The sequence below is a fragment of the Saccostrea echinata genome, unplaced genomic scaffold (assembly GCF_033153115.1).
Source record: "Saccostrea echinata isolate AGI-Se365-2 ecotype Australia unplaced genomic scaffold, CSIRO_AGI_Sech_v1 ptg000054l, whole genome shotgun sequence".
Taxonomy (NCBI): Eukaryota; Metazoa; Mollusca; class Bivalvia; order Ostreida; family Ostreidae; genus Saccostrea; species Saccostrea echinata.
Genome location: NW_026889803.1, coordinates 59,557,405 through 59,581,899, shown reverse-complemented (window position 1 = coordinate 59,581,899; position 24,495 = coordinate 59,557,405). Strand labels below are relative to the sequence as shown.

Sequence of the window (24,495 nt, the reverse complement as noted above, 5' to 3'; positions counted from 1 at the left end):
GATAAACAGATATGTTGAAGTCAACGTTCATTTAACTTCCTTACAAACATTGTTTACAGGGGTTAAATCCAACAGAACAAGCTTGATGTGGACTAAATTTTAATCCAAAAATGTTTGCAATGATTTACATGTTAGACATATTGAATACATTTTAAAAAGGAAAATGAGATTACGTATCTGTAAATTAATGCAAGTAAAATCTATATCTACATGATCACAAAATGCTTTTATTTGGGGTATTACAATAACTTAGGGCATAGCAAACAAACAAGTAGGCAGGGTAGCAATGATGATTTTTGAATATGATTATCACCTTCTCAGAAATATTTAGTACATCAGTTAAATAAAACAAGAGATTGCAGAATGTTTGAAATGATACATTAATAATAATTCCACCCAACCAATTCCAGTACAAGGTAAACTTAACATGTTACACCAGCACAAGTATAATGACAAAGTTTTAGAAATTTGAAAGACAGAGAGAAGGAAAAAGATTGTGATCAACACAATGTAGAAAGAAAAGCTAAGAGCTCTGAGGTCATACAATGTAGGATGTGTCCCAACATCTGTGAAATTCTATTTCCTTTTTTTTTGTAATAGTGAGAATAGCTGATAGAGATGCACTTCAACTGAAAATGCTTGTTTATAATTTCTACAGCTACATGTAGATAAATACCCATATTCCTTACATTGGTATACAATACATGGAGTGCACAGTAAATATTGTAAATGCATGTGTTTAATATCTATTAAAAAGGTCAGCTAATAAATACTTGACACTCATTCAAAATCATTAAGAAATCCAAGTTTTATGCTAAAAGCAAAAACTGAATCCATTTTTTTTCTATTGCACTCAGTAAATGTTAATGCATCAAAGAGCTCTGTCCAGTGATGCTTTGATCACTCTGTGGTCTTTGGCATTCTGACTGGTCTTAGCGCATCTGAGTGCCAGGTTCTGATGTTAGCTAGTGCCCTGTTAATTTTGTTGCACCAGTTTATTCTCTCCTCTTTAGTGTCAGCAGAAATCATGTGTCTGTAACAAATGGTAACAATGAAATGAGTGCATCTTATCTAAAAATGATAATTATTTTGTACAATATACTGGTAAAAATACTAAAGCTAGAATATGTCCACTGGACATGAATGCCATGCCTAGGGTTCATTTATAGTAATGCAACATTATACATGTACATATCGAAGGCAGAGGGTAACATAACACTCCTGGGCTTTCCTGTCACCGAGGGGCAAATATTTTGGTAAAGTCACCTGAGAAGCCATGTGGTACATGTTATAGAAAATTTTTAGTTTCTTTGAAAGTGGGGTTTAAACACAACAAATAGTAAAATCAAAGGTCATTGAAATTGAGCTAACAAATTTAAGAATAGTAAGGTCAAGGTCACAGAGAAGATCAAGTTAAAAAATGTTGATGCAGTTTTACAGATATCACCAATATGTATCTGCATGTGAAGCTTAATAATTATATCTTGAATAATTTCTTTGAATTTAATATAAATGCAAATTTAAGAGACCTGAGGTCAAAGGCATGATTATGGTCAATTTTTTCCCTTCGAACATAGTTGAAAAGCTGTCACTTATATGTTTCAGCATATGAAATTTGATAAAAATATTTTTAATAGATTCTTTGAAACTGAGCTAAACAAAAATTTAAGAAAAGTAAGGTCAAGGTCAAATGAAAAGTCAAGGTAAAAAAAATGATGATGTGGTTGAAGTTCTCACAAATATGTATCAGCATAGAAGGTTTTTATAATAATATTGAGAATAGTTTATTTGAAAATGAGCTAAATGCAAAGTTTGATGGACGGACAGGCAGAAGAATAGAAAGATGAATGGACAGAAGACAGATATAAAGACTCTGTCCCAGCCATATTCATGGTGCAGCATAAAAATGTTAGCCATAAATAGCTATCTTGTCATGCCATTTTGCCATGGTAGTTTATTTCTAATACATGGGTTTGTAATTGAAGTGGGTTTTAAAGATGCTTAGACACAGATTTGAAGTTAATATTTTCTCAAATTTTCTGTATAATATCACGACTTATATATTGCAATAGCATTTCACACGAAAACATAATTAAAAACTTATTTTATCTGGAAATTATTGGAACTACAAATTCCTGGATGCGTTTGATTAACACATCCTTGCACTTTCACGAATTTTATCTTTATCCTTAATATTTAAGAAAAGAAGCTATTTTTTGTGTATTAATGAAAAACATTACATCTATAATCCAGAAAATTCAGAGTAGAAATGTGCGAAAGCAAACCCCCTCACTAATATCGTCAGCCCGTGCTCAGTGTTGTGTACAGAGTTTAACAAATTGAATACACCCGTGAAACATAAACCGTTTTTGTAAACAGGGCACGAGCTCTGTTATTGTTAATGTTTATGATTCACCGGGTGTGTTCAATTGTTAAAGTCTGCATACACCACTGAGTACGGACTGACAATACTAAGAGTGGATTTTGCTTTCGAACATTTCTACTCTGAATTTTTCTGGATTATAGTTTTAATATTTTTCATTAATACACATCAAAATTGCCACTTTTTTTAAGTATTAAGAATAGAATTAAAATTTGTGAAAGTGCAAGGATGTGTCAATCAAACGCGTCCATGTATTTGAAGTTTCAATAACTTCGAGATGAAATAAGATTTTTATTATATTTTAGTATGAAATGCTATAGCAACATATAAGTCATGAAATTATGCAGAAAATTTGAGAATATGTTAACTTCAAATCTGTGTCCAAGCACCTTTAAAATTGATATTTTGTGTATACAATTCTCCTTGAAAATTAAGAAAAGGAATGACTTCATTTTCTGATATCAAAATCTCCTACATATTAAAGCTACTTGATACATCAAGTGACTGAATGTAGAATTTAGTATTACAGCTACATATGAGTTTTATGAGTTTTTCATTTTCCAGTACCCACCTAATGGTTGTCATGGTGTTGTACGTCTTGCTAATCAAAGTGTCCTCTTCCCCCCTCCTGGGTTGTCGTACTGTGACTAGTTCAAAAGTGTTGGGGCGAGCACAGATGTCTCTGGGTATTAGGCCCACCTTCTCTGTGACGCACCTCTTTAAATCAATTATTCCCATTGGCTCCTTCAAAATAAAAAAAAAAGGAAAACCTTACTTGTACATGTCAGTAAACCCATACAAAAAGATATATTAACAGTTTTTTTTTTTTTTAAAGCTGTTCTATAAAAGTATAAATCATACAAGGCCATCTTGTCTGCCCTCTCCCGACTTACGGTGAAAAAAAAAATTGGGTTGGTAGGTGGGTGGGAAAAATTTCATTTGCAGAAAATTTCAACTTGCTTGTTGATGAAATAAGAAAATTCTGGGGAAGAAAAAATATCGTTTTCTGCAGGTTAAAACAAATTTTGAGTTAACTTGTTCCACTCTAAAGAAATCATGCATAAACTAGAAATATGTCCACAGGACACGAATACCCCACCCAGAATTTTATAGTAATGCATCATGGAAAAAAATGTATCTTGTTTCTTTTAAGATTTAGGTGTGTCTAGAAATGCCTTTGTCTTTGGAGAAAACAAACTGCTGAGCCCTGCTTCAATGACACGGACAATCAGACAAATGTAAATGTGACCCGCTCAATTCTAACCTTCCTGTTTTCCTCATCAGGATACTTCCAGAAACAGAGTTTGTTCCCCTGAAGTGCAGTCCATCTTCTGTGCCAGGCTCCAAATCCACTGACATCCTCAAACATTGTCTACAGATAACAAACAGATATTCTCAAACATGGTCTACAGATGACAAACAGACATCCTCAAACATTGTCTACAGATAACAGACAGAAATCTTCAAACATTATCTACAGATAGCAAACAGACATCACATAAAACCTGTCTACTGTATAGTACACAAATATACACAGCTCTTGTTGGTAGAACAATAAGTTCCAGAAAAAAAATGATTAAGGTCTGATTTCCATTATAAAAGAAACGATGATTGGCTGAAAATCTTGTCACATGACCAAAAAAACCAATGAGAATGACGGAGACAAATACTGTCTTCACCTATTTATATCATTAAATGCCAAATATAGTATGGGGAATACCCAAAATAAAGGGCTTGAATCTCGTTGATAATGTGCGGAAATGTGTTTTTGTAAAGATGGCGGACGCCAGTAGCGGATTCTTCCGAGTTTTCTTTTAGGTATTTTGAGAATATGAATGCAGTAAATGACATTTTTGAGATCGGAAATTATAACTCTGTTTCTTCTGTATCAACTACTGAGCTTTTACCAATAAATACCCGTTCTTTATTGAACAGCAATGACAAGAACTTAGCGTGGATGGCGGTTTTGCCCAAACGATTTATCAACCAAGTACTTACAAAGCCTGTGGATGTCGCATTTGCATTAGAAAAGGAGAAATACGAACTTGGTTTCATCATGAAGTTTTTTTTTTACGTTTGTTCTCTAATATGTCATACTAAAAATACATGAAGTCTGTGAAAATTGTGAAATAAATTGGGAAATTTCATGACAGAATTCTAATTTTCTGGTAAAATTTTGGAAATGTTATTCAAAACAGTTGGTTTTTGCATAATTCATGTAATAAAAAATATATGAGATACAAGATAAAGATGTAAAGTAGGAGTGAAACGGTTCACCGCGGTATCGATGCACCGCGGTATTTTTTCTCGGTTTGATACACGGTGCAAAATCTCTAATTTTCGGTTCGGTTCATTTTTCGGTCGGGATCGTTATTCAGTCGGGTTTGGCATAAGGTATAACACGTTACTCAGAATAAATAAGTATAGAAAACGTAAATTTTTGATGACTGATAGCTTGTAAAATAATTTTTGACAGTCAAATAATTTTAATCAATTTCTTCTAGTCAATTTCCAAATAAAATTCGTAAAATATGTGACTAGATTTAGAAAAAGAAAGCATAAAACAACGTAGAATTTGTTTCCTTCTATCAAAATGTATCGTATCGAAAATAACCGAACCGAGACAAAATTATACAATACATATCGAACCGTGAAGGAGGTGTATCGTTTCACCCCTAATGTAAAGAATATTTTTTGTTATATATGTTTCTATCAAATTTTTACAGATAATAAGATAATCAGCAATAAATGTGCCCACTATTGTATTTTATCCTCATTCTGCTGATAGGCAGTCTAAGAGCTTATCAGTAGCAGGCTCTCTACAGAGAGTCTCTGGCAGTTAAAGAGTTAATTTAAACTCACCAAGAATCCTCTTTCCTCTACATTTTGTTCCATTAAACATTTCAGTCTCATGTAAATTGTGCCATGAAGTGGAGACAAATATGGAATCTAAAATAACAAACAGGAATAGCTTAAAGAAACTTCAGGTATATAGGTATAATCTGCGCATTGCAAAATTCTGTGTACATGTAAACATTACTGATTCTTCACCTGTTTGAATTTTAATACAAAATGACGGTGTAATAAAACTTCGATGAATGCCTACCCTTTCAAGAGTAAAGCAGGTCTTGTCCAGGGCCCTCATGGTGATAGGGAGGGTGGTAATCAGGGTAAAACTTGTTGTCCTCACTGCCGTAGGACCACCAGGACTGGGAGCTAAATAAAAATCTACACAATCAGCAACCAACTTTTAAATATGCATTTTTTCAATATGTACAAATGTTTTGCTGCTCCCAACATTTACATGTACTTTGCTAAACCTTTGCAGGAATATCTAAATTGAGCACTCAATTTATTTCTCAATACCTGGTGCCAGGTGCCCTTTTGGGGCTTTTTTAGGAGTTTTTCTTTTCTTGTCCTTTATAGCTTCTCTGGATATTGACTGAAATAAAGTTAAAAAAAAAATCAAAATCATCTGAAATTTCTCAGGCACTGCCACATTAGTTCAGAAAATGCCACACTGATCAATTGAAAAAGGGAACAACTCAGTTTTCTATTTTTTCAACTAAAAAAAAGAAAATCAGGTTATTTTCCCTTTTGCAGCATTATAAAAAAAAAGGTCAATCATCTCTTACTCATAACATTTCTTGTTATAACATTATCAAAAGACATAATAAAGGTTTGTATAGCATTATTAAACAGTTTAATACAAACACAAAATACAAAAATTGAAAGATTGAGAAATAAAATGCATCCTCATGTAGCAATATAAAAAGGGAACAACTTTCGAATTTAATATCTGTAATGATAGTGAAAACAAAATGTCATCAATTTGTTAGTGGCAAACATTATGCTAAGTTTGATCTCTATCACATCTCATTATCACTGGCAGTAATTTTCTTCTGAATTCCAGAGTGCTTAATCTGATATCTGTAAAGTAAACTGAGCTGACAATACCTTCTTATGTCTTCCTAAGTCTTGTATCCATGTTGTTTGAGCATTGATCTTTGACCTTGTGATGTCAAAATCAAAAGGTATCATCTACTTACTATGGGGAGCCAGTGAATAAATTTTGTGCAACTCTATATATCTAGAGTAGTTTGACCCTTGATCTTTGATCTTGTGACCTCAAAATCTATAGTGGTCAATACTCCTTAGGGGAAACTAGTATAACAAGTTTGATGTCAGTCAAGCAAAGGGTTCTCAAGATCTTGAGTGGTCAATATCTTCCTTTATTATACCTCTATTAAGAATACTCAAATTTGATTGGCTTGTTAGAAGGCTTTTAAACTCAATAATGACTCCAAAAAGTACCATTTACAGCAATAATGACCTAGGAATCATTGCACGTGGGGTATAATGACCGGTCAATAAAAATAATGACCGCTAAAAATGACTGTTAATCCAAATTCCATTCAAATTTAAAAATTAATGCATACAGTAATGACTGTTCATTACAAAAAATGCCGTTATAAAAATATGTATAGTCTTTTTATGATACGGAATATGATTGTCCTTTAGATGCGTCATAAAATTTATCGTTTTCATTGAAACTTTCGTTACAATGTCAAATTCAACGAATGCAGACTTGGCTCTTTTGTACAGTAAAAGTCTGCACCAGATTGTCATTGTACTCAGAAATGGTATTTGTGAATTTATAAAAATGCATGTTACTGACAATCACAGAGTGTTTTAATAAATCGGCGGTGCAAAAACTTACAAGACTTGCAGGCGAAAAGTAAACAACTTCACTAGCGAATCCCGATCCCGATGAAACACTGATAATAACAGATCGTAGATCTAATACACAGTTGATTATTTTAGTAATTAAGCCTACAAAAATTGTCTTGACTTATATCGGTATAATAAAACAATTGATTACCCCTTATGAGTTCAACATGGTGAAATAAGGACCCTCGACCTGGCCCACTCGCTGACCTGACCTGACCTCGGCCGCTACGCGGCCTCGGTCAGGTCAGGTCACCTCGTGGGCCAGGTCTCGGGTCCTTATTTCACCATGTTGACCTCATAAGGGATAATTAATTGTATAATGTTCAGCTTGACCACTGACCTTCTACCTAGTGACCTCAGAATCTATAATGGTCAACTACTCCTAAGGAAACCAATGTACTAAGTTTGATGTATGCAAAGGAAAAGGTTCCAAATTGTGAGGTCAATATATTCTGATGTCCAGGTTGACCTTTGATCTTGTGATGTCAAAATCAATACATATCACCTGCTTCATAAGGGGAACTGGAGAATTAAGTTTGATGTCTGTCAAGCAAAGAGTTCTCAGGATATTGAACAGTCACTATCTTCCTAAGTCCAGTTTGACATAGTGTGAGCTCAAATTCAATACACCAATTTTGATGTCTGTCAAGTATATTGAAGGGACAAGACCTTCCTATGTCTGGAGCAGTTTGACCCTTGATTTTGTGACCTAATTATCTACAGGGATCATGTGCTCCTCTGTTTAAGCAAAGGGTTCCCAAGATAATGAGCAGACAACACTTTCGCAGGTAGGTTAAGGCTTCTCAAAAAACATCACAGAGCATCATATGCAGTCATTTCTTTGAACTACCAAGATATGATGTCAAGTCACTGCAAACTAGAGCTGTCATGAAGTTCACCTCTTATTTCAAGCAACATATAAAGTGTTAAAATGTTATTGTAAAGTTTACGTGTTTTGACTGTGGTTTTAAGACTGAGGGTGTGCTATCATTATTGAATTTTAACGTTATTTGTTAAATTTCTCTATAATGAAAATAAGTGTATAATTAAAATTGCAAAATTTTTGGGCTGAGAATCAAAGGATTGGGGGGGGGGGGGGGGGGGGGAGGGCTTTAGTACAATTAATTCTTGGTATAAAGTGTAATTTTTCTTTTCTACTTACCATGCTGTATATTTCCAGGTTGAGTTTGAAGTTGCCACAGATGCCGTGGATTTTGATCAGGTTTGGGAAGTCCAGACTACCTCTCATCATTGGGTCATGTGTAGATAACATCTGGGTCACAATCACTTGGGCATGGTTTCGGATCAACAACAGGAAGTAGTGAACTGTGTTATCTACAAACAAATTCTTGATGTTTTCAAAACCTTTATAAGGGATACATGAACCTGTTGAGTGTTATTCAACAATACATTTACATTTGCATTTTAACAAGGCTTTTTAATCCTTTATATAAACAGGTTCGTCACATGACCACATTTATTACATTTTCAACAATGAAATACTGTAATTTATTTACTGAATAAAATTGATATTATGACACAGTGTGGAAGGATATCAAAATGGTATTCTCAATTTCTTACAGTGTGAGAATATTATCAGAAGTGTGGCAAAACTCGAGATTTTCCTTCCCATCACGAAGTGTTTAAAAAGAACAACTCCCTGGTCTGTTTCATAAGATAGAGAGGGAGTAAATGAACCATCCTGACAGAGACTAAAACTGCCAAAGTTTCTCCAAATATGTTGTTCAAAATCCATGTTTACAATCTTGCAATCGCTTAGCCATGACGTCCCAACCGCTCAACTATGAGGTCACAGCCTATGACACTGTGCTATTGGACCATAACCAAATTCAAACTTGATCTATTTTTTCTGATAAAATACCTGCATATGCAATTTCAACCTTATATATATATATACATCCTTACAAAAGTCAGAGAGCGGAAACTGATAATTTCTTAAGTTTTTTCTAAGTTTAAGAGGGACAACTCGGTCAAAAATCATTGGACCATGACCAAACTATTTGTATTCGAATTATTGTCAATGTTATATTTAAAGTATATCCAGTGATTTTTTTCTACCCATTGGGAAAGGATCTAGTACCAGTTCAATTGGGAAAAATATCATCGAAGTAGAACCAAGGAGAATTTTCTGTCATTTAAACAAATGAATCATATTTTGCATTTATTCCAACCTCATTACCTATTACGCCATGTTTTAAAGAATAAACAAGAAGTATTTATTGTTTTTTCATATTGATGTCCCATGTTTTCGCATTTTTATGCTTTCAATCTGTCAAAATGTATGACACTACGCTGTCTTCACCACAGGTCCTGCCATATTATGAGGACTAATCTCTACTTTCAATTTAAGCAGAAGTGAAACAATTAGTCAACTTGTACAATGTTTCATATAAAAAGAAATACGATGTCATTGTAGTCTGTTGCTTGGCAGTTGAATTGGGAATTTTTAGTCTCAAAATTGGGAAAAATTACCCTGATTTGGCATTGGGAATGGTACCATTTATTGGTACCAGTTATATAAGGGAAAAAACGCTGATATCTCTCTAAAATGTTAAAATACTTATACCATTTGCAGACCAAAGAAAATTTGTATACCTATATGATAATAAAATTGATAACAATATATTTACTTGACTTATCTAAAATGGAACGTTTTTGTTCTCGGTCATTCAGAATCTTTAAAATAATAGTAAGGAACAGCAGATTACTTTGTGCATTTACAAGACCTAGAAAACACATGGGTCTTGTCAAACTTGTGTGTAAATACATCATAAGAAAGTGTAAGATGTATGTGAAGCGGCGAAACATAGCTTTATTAAGTTTATTTGTAAATCCAAGTACTAGTAGTTCTACAACAAGCATCCCTGATTCCACGGAAATTATACTGTTTCTGCATCCGGCAGATGCAACTAGTATTGCAGAGAAAGTGCAGCAATATGATTAGCTAGGGTAATTAGAAAGCTTTAATAATTAGTCTGAAAAATAAATGATTTGTCATAAATCATATCAGATTATTCTATCTTCAATGGCTATTACGAGAAGGATTTTCTCTTATGTTTACCATTAGGGCAAAACCAAAAAAAAAAATTTACAATCTTAAAAATTACAATCTTATTGATTTTTCCCAATTTGACACAAATGTCAATGATTTTTCCCAACTGTAAAGGCCGAGTCCCCTTTTAAAAAATGTAGAAAAATCACTAGATCAAATCTACCATAAAGCTCTTTGGGCTTTACAGGATTACATAGGATTAGATCACATGAAACCCATATTTACATCCCGATACATGACAATTGACTGAGATATTTGGATCATACTCTCTTTACCTGAACCAGTTCCTATCTTGGTAACAAACTCTTTCTTCAGTGGCAGCCTTATATCACTTATGGTCAGTGATCCCCGGGGCCCAGATCCTGGGGGGTCTAAACATCCAGACTCCTTTAAGCGCTGAATCTCAGTCAGATAAGCTTGTCTCTTTTGACCTTGAATAAAAGTTATAAATTCTCAGTACTCACATTTTGAAGAAACACTGACTTTTTTTTGTGTATTAATGTGAAGAATCAGTGTTACTCACAGGCAATAAGCAGGAGTCTGTTACACTCGACTTGTTCTGGTGAACCCTGGAAGTAAGAATTACTGGAGCAGCACTGGTTTAGGGCATTACTGGTCTGCATGATGACACTCTGTTCCTGGCTGACCAATTCCTGAAGCTCCTACAAAAGAAATGCCAAAAATTAAAACTTACCTCCAAGAAAAAATTAGTACAGAAAAGAAAACTTCCTTATTATCAGACAGTTGATTTTCAGAAATATCACTTATTGATGATAGTGTGTTAAGTCGGTATTAGCAGTACCTGGATTCTCTCCTGAATGCTCTTGCGTTCCAGCTCTGGTGGTAACTGTGTAGGCATCTCAATATTCTCTTCATGTATAGAATCCTCAAACTCTCTATTACGAATAATTCTTTTCTTAGGAGAATTAGACTCATGCAGGTATCTGTAATCAAGGACATACATACTATTTTAGACCTGTAATGTCTTGTCTGTACAAGTACTAAACCTCTTGAAATCACATAGCTAAAAGCAATATTTTTGATAGATCTCTCAAACAAAACATATTCAACTATTTGCCAAAAAATTAGATAGAACTGTATAAATACAAACCTGCGTGACCTGTACATGCTAACACTGTAGGCCAGGTTCCCAGCATTTTCTTCACTTGTAGCCATCATATGACTTCGTCTTTTGCGCTATAATGACAAATTTGATTTTCACAGTTTATCATCAATGAAAGAAATTAAAACTAGGATATCAAAATTAATCCTAAACATATGAGAATCATTTTCTCTTTTAAGAAGAAGCTTGTGGGTAAAATCATAATTCCGACTTACCGGAGCAGCTCTTGGTTTACCAGTCTCCTCCTCCTCATCACTCATAGCTTCATCTAGGAGGTCATTGATCTGATTTTCTGATGATTCGTCATCTTCAGTATCCGAGTATTCTCTAGATTCCGTGGAGTAAGAACTCTGATCACTTGATGTACTCTCCAGACTACTGGAGCTGGTCTGCTGCTGAGGAACCACCAGATTGCTGCCACTCCTGCAGCTGGAAGGAACTGATGCCACAGGGTTTATTGTTGGTTTGGGTCTGTTTTCCCTCTGTTCCGGTTCTTTCTGTGGACCACTGGGCAGCACACTCTGTCGTCTGACAGAGGCGGGGACAAAAGCACTAAAACTGACATCATCACTGTCCGAGTCATCCTCCTCCATCAAGGGGAGGGGAGCCCGAGGACCGATATCACTTTCTGATTCACTAGGCTGTCTCTGCATCCCCTCATCAGTTGAGGACACTACCTCCTCTTCCTTCTCCTCCTGAGTTGAGGACAGAGGTCTCCTTGTGTACAGTTCCTCATCTTCAGTACTGTCAAAACTGTCATCTGACTTCCTATCCTTGTTTCCTGGCATGCTTGGCTTCTCATTTCTTTTCTGTGATATGAGGCGGTATATGCTGGGTGAGGGGTTACTCTTTGACTGAGTACTGTTAGCCACGGGTGGTTTGGCCTGGGAGGTGGGTTGTCCTTGTTTCTCTTTGAAGTCATAAGATGCATCACTGCTGTCATCTGAAAGTTCAAATCCCATTGCTGCTAACTTTCTCTCAAACTCTAAATGCAGTTGTCAGAAAAAAGAACAGTAACATTGTTAGCATAAAAGCATGCAGCATGCAATGCAAGATTTCTCATTCTAAATAGCTGGCAAAATTCCTAGACTAAATATCTACAAAAAATATATAAATCATGACTATATCTTCTTGAATCTAGTAGTTAAAATGAGAATCCTTGCATAGTGGAGCAAACTATTGTTAACTAAATGCACAGCTTAATAAAGTCTTTTTTTTTTAAATAAATGGAGGTTGTAATTTTTGATGAGAAATAAAGACAGAAATTTAGGTTCTCCATCCCTCCTGAAAATGAAGGTGTTGTAATCTCTCTGTTCTCTACAAGGAACTTTATTTCTTTTGGCACCCTCTTTCTATATACTTCTTTGTAAAACTGATCCCATGTTGTTGCCTCAACCTATTCCCAAGGCCACTGATCTGAACAAACTTCATTCAAACTACTTTAGGATGCTTGATATTGATCATGTTGATATGACTAATAATGGCTTTTCTGTTCATTAGAGGAAGAATTTTTTTTAAAAACAATTTTTTTCATATATTCCTATTTAAAACTTTGGTCCCCTATTGTGGTCCCACCCTATCCCCAAGGGCCATTATGTTAACAAATTTGAATCTACACTACCTGAGGATGCTTCCATATACATCTAAATATGAATAATCATGGCTTTACCATTCTTGAGAAGATTTTCAAAGATTTTTTCCTATGAAAATCTTTGATCGCCTTTTGTGGCCCCACTCTTACCCCGGGGGTCATGATTTGAACAAAATTAAATCTACACTACGCAATGAAGCTTTCAACTAAGTTTATCTTTTCTGGACTGTGATTCTTAAGATTTTTAAAGGTGTAATTAAATTTTCACTAATTCTTAATTATCTCCCCTTGAAAGACTGTGTGACCTTTCATCAGTCAGGGGTGAGACTGAAATCCGTCATTTTTGAAAAATGATGGATAATCGTCATATTTACCAAGTACGTATTTTCGTCATTTTTGTCAATATGACTTACTATCGTCATATTTTCTTTTTCAACTTAATTCTTCTATCCTGGTTACATAAAAGCGAAATTTGAATTCACCGCTGAAAGAAGAGTGTTTACGCAAGTTTCATTTCATCCGGGTCACTAATTACTGCCGACCACGTGCGTTAGAACATCAACATGGAAGGAGAAAGTTATTATTTAGCGGTAAAATGTCGAATTTTGGTAGAACTAATTCGCCATTTTTACATGGCTTTTAGCCCTATAAAAACATATAGTACACCGTCTGGAAGAATACGTACTTGTAGAGAAAAGTCTCGACAAAAAGTTAAAGCCATAAAAAAGTAGTGCGCCCCGTAAAACAAGCAAGATATTTCAGTGCGCCCAGACCCTCCGTTTTGAAAAAAGACGGAATATCGTCATTTTCGTCTTCTTTCCTATTTAATGCAAATAAATTGACAAATAACTCTTCCACTCTTATTTTTGCTTGGGAAATTTATACTGTCAACATAACCAGTATTGTAGTCAGCTGTATTAGAGAAATGAAGTTCGTTTACGATGTTTTTTGTCCTTTTTTCGGTTGGTGGATCTAACATTTTTCAAAGAGAGGTAACTCGGTATTCTAGAAACACTCTAATTTTTTATGACTGTTTTTCGTCATTTTCTTAAAAATGACGAGTTTAAGTCATAATAAAAATTTTATTTTATGGCTTAAAATCGTCATTTTAAAAATGACGGATTTCAGTCTCACCCCTGACTGTTCATTTGAAAAAGTTTGAATCCCCTTCATCCAAAGATGCTTTATGCCAAGTTCAGTTGAAATTAGCCCAGTGGTTCAGGAGAAGAGTTCAAAATTTGAAAAGTTTACAATAACAAATTTCGATTAGATAAGCTCACTTGAGCAATAATACTAAACTGTACAAGATGTGTACACATACAAATGCAAAAAAGTTCTGTTTTAAAAAGTTTTCTGCATTATTCCTCCCTTCAATTTGTACATGCATGATGAATTTTTGGAGGTCTGTTGTAACATACATATCTTACAAAATGGATCATTGGCTGTAGGCACAAAAATAACATAAATGTAATATAATCTGTTGCACTTCATATATAATCTGACAAGAATGAAAATATAACAATGTCCCATTAAACATGTTAAATAATAAACATAAGTTGCAACAGATAAGTGAGGGGTGGAGATTGTTAAGGTGTGAATTTCAGTAAAAAAAAAAAAATGAATGCAACTTTAACTTTCGGTAGACCCCTACTCAAAGATTTGTTAATGTTTCCTTCTGAGACTGAAAACATCTTAGGAAGTTAAAAAAAGACCCCAAAATACACTTCTTAACCTTGAAAAATATGTCATTGAAATATTTGCTAATGATGACATCATTGGAGTAGGGATCTACCTTAAACAAGATGGAAGCCATTTCTGTCAGGAGTACAAGATCATGTACTGCTTAGCTTTAAAGGTCTGTCATTGATGAGAACTTCAGTATTATATACATGTATATCAACTTACATGACATGCTTAAAAGCTTAAATCAACAACAAAAATCTTTGAAATGATGTTAGGGATTTAAGGCAGTGTAAAATTCTACTGTGTTGGTATCCATCAATGACAGCCCTTAGCATCATCCAGCACCAAAACTGATACAATACATATATAAATGTATATCATATACAGTATATGTTATTCACATACAAAACACATGTACCGATGTACATATGTTAACCGTTTACTGAAGAAGCAATATCTAGGTGCAATTTGTAGCAGAAATCACCAGATTTTGATACATTTATCACATTATCCTTAAATATGTATCATGGTGTATTGGAATGGTAGTTACAAAAGTTAACAGCTATAATACTATACAGTATAAAACCCACCAGCTCTGGCCTTGGCTCTGATGACTTCCCTTCTGCTGTCTCCAATGTCCTTGGTCAATTTCTGGTCCTCTGTGTCACTTGGGGTCTGCAAAGACAAATGCTAAAATTCCAAAAATAAATAGGTGAACAAGTTCAAGGGGTCCAGCCTAAATCCCTTTGCAAATGCGTATTTTCCTTTGCAACAAACAAAATGGCGGAGTTGAAGCGAGGATCGTCACGGAGGTCAGTAAAAATTATGATATTTTTTATGATTCCTACATTAAAATCAGTACCAAAGCCCAACCTTTCGGTGAAACATTTATTCTTCTATTTTGGAGACACTTTCTTATATGTTCAAATCAAATACAATAAATTCTATTGAAATAAAACCACATGCCTTGCGAACTCGGATTGATACTGATGAGGGAATAAGGTTTATTTTATTGCCGAATAAGTGCCAAGTTGCAAACTAGAGAAACTCGTCACATAGACTACAACAAGAATTTTTATGGAAAGATTATTTTCTGTGACAAAACGACAATAATTTGTATAATTTTCAAGATTAAGTTATTTAGGAAATATTTTCATTTGCAAATTGTGGTTTAGGACTTTTTTTCCTGTGCAAAACAATTTGTTCAAAACAGGCAACAAAGTTAAGGTACCTATAAAATAGGCAGAGCATAATTTATGCGGGAAATGTTTTCTAGGACACCACACAAAAATAACAATTCTTCAAAATATTAGAAAATGAAAAAAATGCGAGTTTCAACATTAAAATAAACTACATCAATACTTACTCTTAGGTGCAGTTTACTCAAGTTATGAACAAATAAATGATCGCGTTGAACTTGTCAACGTGACGTTATTATGGTACAATCTGACGCATGAGAGGTCAGACGCGGATCCAGGAATTTTTTCCAACAGGTTGGGGGGGGGGGCCATTTCAACTTATTTCACCAACAAATTTCAGATTTAGAAAATAAGGGAAAAAGAATGGAAAAACTTAAACAACTTGCCCAAACCTCTGAAATTTTATTGGGGGGAGGGGGGTAGGAGAAATCACTCTCATTAGTAAATTTTCTTAAGATACATGACTCTCCTTGCTGTGTTTAGAGGGATCCATGTTGTCGTGCAGTAATTGAATGTCAAGACTTAAACAGTTAAAACCATAAGCATTAAAACCATGATTTGGGAATTCTCATATCGTTATACCAGTTTTTTCCAGTGATTCCAAATAGCAAATTGTGTGTTTCATTTCTCTTTAGTCATTGTTGGTAAATTTTGAAAACTTATTGTTTTGATTATTTTCAATTAAATGTATAAAACATTGTTTTGCATAAAAACAAAAGATGACTTATTTGTTTCTGTCACCACACGTTGACACTTAAAAACAGACCAGTACTAACAGCATATCTAGGACCCATATACATGTTTCATGAATTAGTAGATTTCATTTTAAAAACCTTGCCTGTTTTTATTTTAAAAGTTTCAATTCAGCTACAGTTCTCACATATCAATAGAAGTTTGGAGAAGCCTATTACGATAAAATTTTCATATCAAAGTCAGTAGTACATAATTTTTTCTAAAGAAATTTATTCAGGATTCACAGGATATACATGTTCTATATGGACAAGAAAATTAGGGGACGACCATTTGCGATATCTGCGATAACTGTGGAAAGTCTTTTGAAACAAAAGACCAATTGAAGGGTCACTTTGTCAATCAACATGATGGAGAAAAATTCTCTTGCGATTTGTGTGAGAAAGCGTTTAGTTATAAAGATAGTCTTTGAGTAGCTTTTTTAAAAGAGATTTTTTTTCAAAGAGTAGTTACTGGTGTATGTTTTTTTGGTTGAAACTTCAATACTTTGCGTCGATGCGTATTGTTTTATTTATTTATTTATTTATATTTTTTTTTTGCCGATCTGTGTGGTGTAAATTGTATCTTTCTTTTTGATCGGTATAAACTTAAGGCAAGAGGCTTTTTCTTATAACGACCCATGCTCTGAAACAACGAATAATCTAATTTTTTAACAGAAGATAACAGTATCAATACCTTGGCATTCATTAATGTTGCAAGGAAAACCTGTCCTAAGATCAATTTTGCAATAAATGCATAAATGAAAATTGTGTTTTATTGATATATGACAAGAAGATTTTAAAAGTTATGCATTGTTTAATCCTTTTGAATGTGTATATAGCAACATATACCACGAATAATCAAAGTCAAATGTATGCATCTGACAAACAATACAGACATGCCTCCAGTTTTTCTTCAATAGTTTTTTTGTCTTCAGGTGAATTACTAAACCAACCTGTTCCCAGTTGTAAGGATAGAAAGGCGCACCGAATCGTAACAATCATATATCAAAATCAATAGTAATTGAGTCCAAAATGACATTACAAATACTGACCTCGATTTTTACTTCGCCTCAATTTCGCCATTTTGTCTGTTGCAAAGGAAAATACGCATTTGCAAAGGGATTTAGGCTGGACCCCTTGAAGTTGTCAATTACATCATTGGACAACAGTTTACTGTTGCCCAACCAGCTCATGTATAAATCTTTGTACACAATTTATTTTTGGTCCATTTCAGATGTGCATTTGGATTTTTTTTAACTGAATATATTTTATTTTAAATAATGATATTATCTCATTTTGTCTTAGCAAGTAACCGTAAACATGTTTATAATTCCCCGGTCCCTACCTTTTCTTTGGTGGGGACCTCCTCCTTGAGAATCCCATTCTGATGCCGATTCTGCAGCAGCTGTACTTCCTCCATTCTCTCACGTCTCATCTTCTCCGCAGTGTCCGCTGTTTTTCCGTGAGACACCTGCTCCAGCAGCTTCTGTTGCATGATCTTAGTAGCGCTGCCTATCTTCCCTGGTGTGGCTTCAGTCTTTACTGGACTCTCAGTTGCTGCTTTAATGTGATCAGCTTTCTGTAATATATTCTCCTTGACTGATTTTGATGGAGTGACCATCTTATTTTCTGTAGTTTGTCCAATAGCCTTTACTGGAGTTGATTTTTTAGCACTACCATACACTGGAGCCTTCACTGGAGATTTCTTGCCAGGTGAAACACTGCTGGGGTCCACCTTTTTAATATAAGACACCTTATTGCTTGAGGACATCTCTTCCCATGCTGACATTCTGGCATTGACAGAGTAAGCTGTTGGTTCATCCTCTTTTCGTGGTGTTGACTCGGACATTCTTTGCTGCCATGATGCCATCCTGGCTGACACTGGTTGAGCTGCAGGGTCACCTTTTTCTACCCTGGACTCCGCCTGAGTGGGAGCACTTGGATTCTTGGACTCTGAGAACTGTGGTTTGGATAGTGGTGGCTTATCAGAGATGGGAGTGGCCATCTGTCGGACTGGGTGCTGCACCCTGCTGACAGATGCTGTAGGGGTCGATATCTTCTGCTCCCACACAGCTTTTTTGGCAGAGACTGGTTGTTCAGATGGATCTACTGGCTTTTCCTTTTTTTAATTTAAAAAAAAGCAATCAGGTGTTAAAATATTAATTGAAATACATTCCAACATAAAGTTAACATAAAATCTTAACATAAACATGATAAATTTATGGGGTTGGGGGTCAATATTGGAACATGGAAAAGTTCTTTAATTAATCTGACAATGTGTGTGTGTGTGTGGGGGGGGGGGGGGGGGGGGAGAAAGCAGTACAATCTGTAAGTTGGTATTCCATACAATTATTTTTCCACCCCATTGTATGAATCATGTTACAAGTACTGTCTGTATGTTTAATCTGTTACAATCAGGCCAAATAAAAAAATATGCGTGGTTCCGGTTACCCGACCTTCCCTATTTTATACCCCCGACCCTAAACTTTTTTTTGGCAATTTTCATATTTTTTTCCGGAATTTCCCCCGATTTCCATCAATGGCTCCAGTTTTAGTTTCAGCAATGACATCCTCCTTGCAAAACATATTGCAAGTGTTTAATAGTGTTAAATCCAAAGCAAGCTAGCATGTAGGTGTCCCCTACCAATATTGACTAGTATATTATCACACGACATCTAAATGCCATTTGCAAAGCAGTGATAGGTATTATTTAGAAAAAATTAAGAAAATCATTTTGTTATCAGTCAGGGGTGAGACTGAAATCCGTCATTTCTGAAAAATGATGGATAATCGTCATATTTACTAACTACGTATTTTCGTCATTTTTGTCAATATGACTTACTATCGTCATATTTTCTTTTTCAACTTAATTCTTCTATCCTGGTTACATAAAAGCGAAATTTGAATTCACCGCTGAAAGAAGAGTGTTTACGCAAGTTTCATTTCATCCAGGTCACTAATTACTGCCAACCAAGTGCGTTAGAACATCAACATGGAAGGTGAAAGTTATTATTTAGCGGTAAAATGTCGAATTTTGGTAGAACTAATTCGCCATTTTTACATGGCTTTTAAACCTATAAAAACATATAGTACACCGTCTGGAAGAATACGTACTTGTAGAGAAAAGTCTCGACAAAAAGTTAAAGCCATAAAAAAGTAGTGCGCCCCGTAAAACAAGCGAGATATTTCAGTGCGCCCAGACTCTCCATTTTGAAAAAAGACGGCATATCGTCATTTTCGTCTTCTTTCCTATTTAATGCAAATAAATTGACAAATAACTCTTCCACTCTTATTTTTGCTTGGGAAATTTGTACTGTCGACATAACCAGTATTGTAGTCAACTGTATTAGAGAAATGAAGTTTGTTTATGATGTTTTTTTGTCCTTTTTTCGGTTGGTGGATGTAACATTTTTCAAAGAGAGGTAACTCGGTATTCTAGAAACACTCTAAATTTTTATGACTGTTTTTCGTCATTTTCTTAAAAATGACGAGTTTAAGTCATAATAAGAATTTTATTTTATGACTAAAAATCGTCATTTTAAAAATGACGGATTTCAGTATCACCCCTGACTGGTTATTAAAAAAAAAAAAAAAAAAAATCCCTACCTACCTACCCTAATTTTTTTTGAAGTGTAACCGGAACCACACATATTTTTTTGTTTGGCCTCATCTCCTTTATTCCAACAATTTAGACCAAAAAATTTCATTAAGTACATTCTGCATTCTATTTCACAGTAAACAGGACCTTAATCATTCTACTTTTAGTGAAAGGTATGAAAATTGCCTTCTTGTGAATGCTGCTGCTTCTCTACTTATTTTTTTTAAAAACATATTTACCTTTTTAGGAGTTTCAGAGGACTTCCAGCTATTGAGTCTCTCAGACACAGATTTAGAGGTGGCCTCCTCTTGTCTTTCCTTCTGTAATTGAGGTTTTCTATCTTCAGGCTTACTGCTACAGTTTGTCCACTGTTTACTGGCTGTGGTTGTAGGCGGTGGTGGGGCATGTGTTTTCTTTGGGGAAGGAACAACTGGGGCCGGTGGTGCTGGTGGGGGCTTCACTGACGACTGTGGAGGGCTTGGGGTAGTTTTCACTGGTGCTGGTTTGAGTGGACCTGTAACTGAGTCTGGTTTAGGTGGCTGCCATCTTGGTTTAGGTTCCTCTGGTTTGCTACAAAAGAAAAAAAAACAAACATTAAAAGCAACCAGGTACGTAACTGGTTCACCACGTTCTTTTTGATACTAAAAATAATCTTTCCTGACAAGAATTATATTTATCTATGCAATTTAAGGAATAACAGAGATTTATCTGAATTATTTTCCCACCATAATTTTATCTTTTTATTGACTTACTGAATTGTTGGGTGGCTCAAATCATCCTCCCAGGTACTGATGGTCTGAGCCAGGTGAGCAAACCGTCCCCTCCTTCCACTAGGAGCCCCTGTCTCTCCTACATTTTCCTTTGAAATCCCTGCTTCCTCCCTCTGAGAGGTGATATTGTTCTGTACTGGAACTTCTTTACCACTGTTACACACATCTGTTTCCATCTCTAATGTCAAATAAAGACAAAACATCAAAAAAACCAATAACTTGTCTATAAATTTTTATATTAAAAAAAACTACCCATTGTACATTGAGGATCTTAGCAGATGCACAGTTTTAATGAAAGCTAGCATTAAAATATGTATATGCTAGGTACCAATTCTAAGACTGTGTTGTAGTAACCAATTTGTCAAAATCGGTATTTAAAGTAGCTCACAGGTTTGCTGACGACACAACAGAATTCGTCGTAGAAAGCTTACCATTTTCATGGTACTGTATCAAACTATAAACAACTAAAAACATCTTTAACAGTGGACTGTTCAAATATTTATTTACATGTAATCATAAATAAAGGAATGCCTTCATCTCACTTTTGTTTACATTTTTTTTTCTGTCCATATAAATTAAAGCACTGTCCTGCTGTTGCTTCCATTGGGTGTTCAATGGTAGCAACTGCAACCTTCATATATCTGGGATTTACAGTGTCTGTGAAATTCTCTGTAACCCAACGATTTTGAAATCCATGAAACTTGCCTTCCTAGTCCAAATTCTCATTGAAAATATTCAAAATCCAATCATCTTTGTCACCAGGTTAAAATTCGCAGTTAATACCATCTATTTCTTCATCAATTGCATCTATTCCTCCTTCTATATCACCACTATCCAGCTCAATATTGCTACCATCACTGAAATCAATGTCTTGTCGCCATCTTGTTTTGGTTTGTAAAACCATGCATTTGTTTTCTTTGTTTCAATGCAAATTTCCCCCTCATAAACAAGTATCTAGTTCTACCTTTTTTTTTTTACTGCGCATGATCAATGGAAATATTGCTAATCTTAATTATACAAAAGTTTTACTTCATACCCTTATACTTTCTTTAAAAAGCGTCAAAGTGATGATGTGTGTTTCTACCACTCTATTCATATTCCATTCAATAAGATAGATACGCCTACAGGTGTATTGCATAAAAAATGGATTAACGATGCATACTTTTTACGTCACTGAGAAATATTTATGTTGTGCCAACATAATAGAATATGATTGATGGATAATTGTAAAAATTAAAAGTTTTCTTGCAAGAAATTGAGCTAGAACACATATTTTTTTGTATGGATTGATTCTAAATTATCTTCACATTTATTGTGTTAAATAAAATAAAATTTGTCTGGTTCATTTTAAAATTATGAGCTGGGTTTTGAAATGTGTTTACTGGAATGGAAGGTGCATTTTTACTACATATTATTTTGAAATGGTATCCTGTGTTTATCAACATTCAACATTGGTGCACTGGAGATACAATTACCAGGCATATGAATCTCAAAAAAATTTCAGAAATAACATTATGAAATGAATGGATTTAGCTAACAAATTTCAGTATATGTTTTCAACCAGACAATAAACCAGTAAGCTACCTTAAATAACCTGATGTAGTTTTCTTCATTTGTTGGAATTTAAATGAAAGTGTGGAACACATACAATCAAAGTCCTGTATAACTTTCACCAAAAATTTATTATCACTACAGTATTTGTCCCCAAAATTTGACACCAACTTTACCTGAGAAATGCTCTCTTTGTTTGGCTAAGGTCTGCATTCTAGACTTGACTCCATTTATAGCTGGTGTGTCTGGGTGAACTAGCTGTTCTTCATCACGTACACACTGCCTCTTCCCTGGGGAACCTAGGATCAAATTTCATTTTCAACTTATGAAGTCTATTTATTTAAAAACCATGCACACCTATATATCAATTTGTATTTAACTTATTTCCATTTTCTTAATTGAAATGTTGAAGCTTTATTTATCATTGTTTATCATATTTATTAACATTTTTTTTAATTCAAATTCCTCCCCCTCTCCCTCAAACTGACAAAATAAGTACTCCCTTGTCAGGTATGTAAGATATTACCATCCTTTGCAGTGAGAGACACAGCAGGTACATTTTCTCTCGCCAGATTCTGCTCTAGAATTCGCTTTCTTGGAGTCACATCTGGAGTTTTTCCCAGTTTCTGATTCAGAACTTCTCTACGATGTCGTGTTTTTTCTAACAGTCTCTGCAATCACAAAAAACAACTTTAACAAGTTTAAAAAGCACGTTGAAAATCTTTTCTGAGAAACAAAAATGTCTAGTAAAACTTGTACCTTTTCAATACTCTCAAAGACACCATGTCAATTAATTTTATCTCATTTCGATGAAGTTTTTATTTGTCAAAATGGTTGCAATCATTTCAGGAGTTACAACTCGGTTTCAATAATCTGTATTTTAACAGGCAACTGCCTTGAACTACCAGACACCTGGTCAAAGGCTTAAACTGCATGTGCTAAGGATATATAAACATCATTGGACTGCCAAAGCAAGTTAATGATACAAATTCCATCAAAATAAACTTGCTGTCTCTGGTTTAAAATCTAGACTTTCAAGTATTAATGCCTTTATTTTTGCTCTAAAAACACAGGAATTACGTCTGACAAGATTGATGTGTACAAATTATTTTTAAATTTTTTTATAGCAAGTACTTTAAATATTTAGGTCAGCATATATTTACAAAATTAAATTGAACATATTACCAGTATCAGTTGCTGATGATTAATTGACAATTTAAAAAAATCTAGCTTATACCCCAAGTTTCATAGCAAATAATAAGACATATATGATTATTGAGGAGAAACCTGTAGGTCGCCTGATGAGAGTTCCTGCTCGTTATATTTTTCAAGTTCCTGAAAGGATTCCACTGCGATCTCTTCAAAAGATCCCAATTTAGATATATCGATATTCTCGATTGTTTTATCTGCAAGTTCCTCAAACGAACTATCAGACCCCTCTCGTATGCTGTCCGACATCATTTTAAATGAACGTCTCCTTTTATCTTACCGCCAGTCTTCAATCTTTTTTGAATTTTGTGTTATCTCATCCCACGTGACCATGCATATTCTTAACCTTTGCACTTGCAAGGCAAAAAATTTGAAATATTGTGTATTCGATACAACAATATTTACCTCAAAACATAAGAAACCAATAAGTTTATCAATATATAACTATAACGATTTGTTTAAAAGCCCCGAAAATTCCTTCAATGAAATAAACGTAATTCATGCCATTGGCATCGTTTGAAAATCACAACAGTTAATCGGATCTAGATCTATGAGAAACCGTAAAATTTGAATAAGATATTCATTATCTGTACTCCTAATGCGACAAAGTTTGGCCATGAAAATGAATACTACTCACTTCTGTGTAAGGATCCATCGCTGAGCTTATAATCAGGCTAAAACATTTGAACACTAATCGCGTGGCACTTGTTTACAATATTTAAAATTGGCGGTTGGAAGTATCGCGCTTTCTCGTGAAGTCACGGCTCAGCAGAGAGTCCGCTAATCTACGGATAGAACGACTAAACCAAAAGTTAAACACAATATTTTAAATAAACATTTGAATTCACGAGGT

At 34.6% G+C, this 24,495-nt stretch overlaps 1 protein-coding gene across 3 annotated transcripts; it reads right to left on the bottom strand.

Moving 5' to 3' along the window:
- Positions 1 to 82: 82 nt before the first annotated feature.
- On the bottom strand, positions 83 to 24,405 carry LOC133172246 (anillin-like). Of its 3 annotated transcripts, none has more exons than XM_061307096.1 (20): positions 24,280 to 24,372; positions 23,721 to 23,995; positions 22,960 to 23,104; positions 22,610 to 22,732; positions 20,865 to 21,060; positions 20,352 to 20,682; positions 17,860 to 18,633; positions 15,175 to 15,259; positions 11,526 to 12,253; positions 11,299 to 11,384; positions 10,990 to 11,131; positions 10,711 to 10,849; positions 10,463 to 10,618; positions 8,277 to 8,449; positions 5,750 to 5,825; positions 5,490 to 5,611; positions 5,246 to 5,332; positions 3,648 to 3,755; positions 2,955 to 3,127; positions 83 to 1,033 (listed from the first exon to the last, which is right to left on the bottom strand). In XM_061307096.1, the coding sequence occupies exons 2-20, from the start codon at positions 23,892 to 23,894 to the stop codon at positions 901 to 903; spliced, it is 3,951 nt and encodes a 1,316-aa protein (XP_061163080.1). In that variant the 5' UTR covers positions 23,895 to 23,995; positions 24,280 to 24,372; the 3' UTR covers positions 83 to 900. The 3 variants fall into 3 exon arrangements, with proteins under 3 accessions (XP_061163080.1, XP_061163081.1, XP_061163082.1); XM_061307097.1 differs by having other exon boundaries at positions 5,490 to 5,599; XM_061307098.1 differs by lacking the exon at positions 23,721 to 23,995 and having other exon boundaries at positions 24,280 to 24,405.
- Positions 24,406 to 24,495: the final 90 nt, after the last annotated feature.

Coding starts and splice junctions, on each gene's coding strand:
- LOC133172246 (XM_061307096.1), bottom strand. CDS start 23,894: ATGATGTCGGACAGCATACGAGAGGGGTCTGATAGTTCGTTTGAGGAA. Junction 23,105..23,720: donor TCTCATCAGGCGACCTACAG/GTTTCTCCTCAA, acceptor TTGTGATTGCAG/AGACTGTTAGAAAAAACACG. Junction 11,132..11,298: donor AGCATGTACAGGTCACGCAG/GTTTGTATTTAT, acceptor CCTTGATTACAG/ATACCTGCATGAGTCTAATT.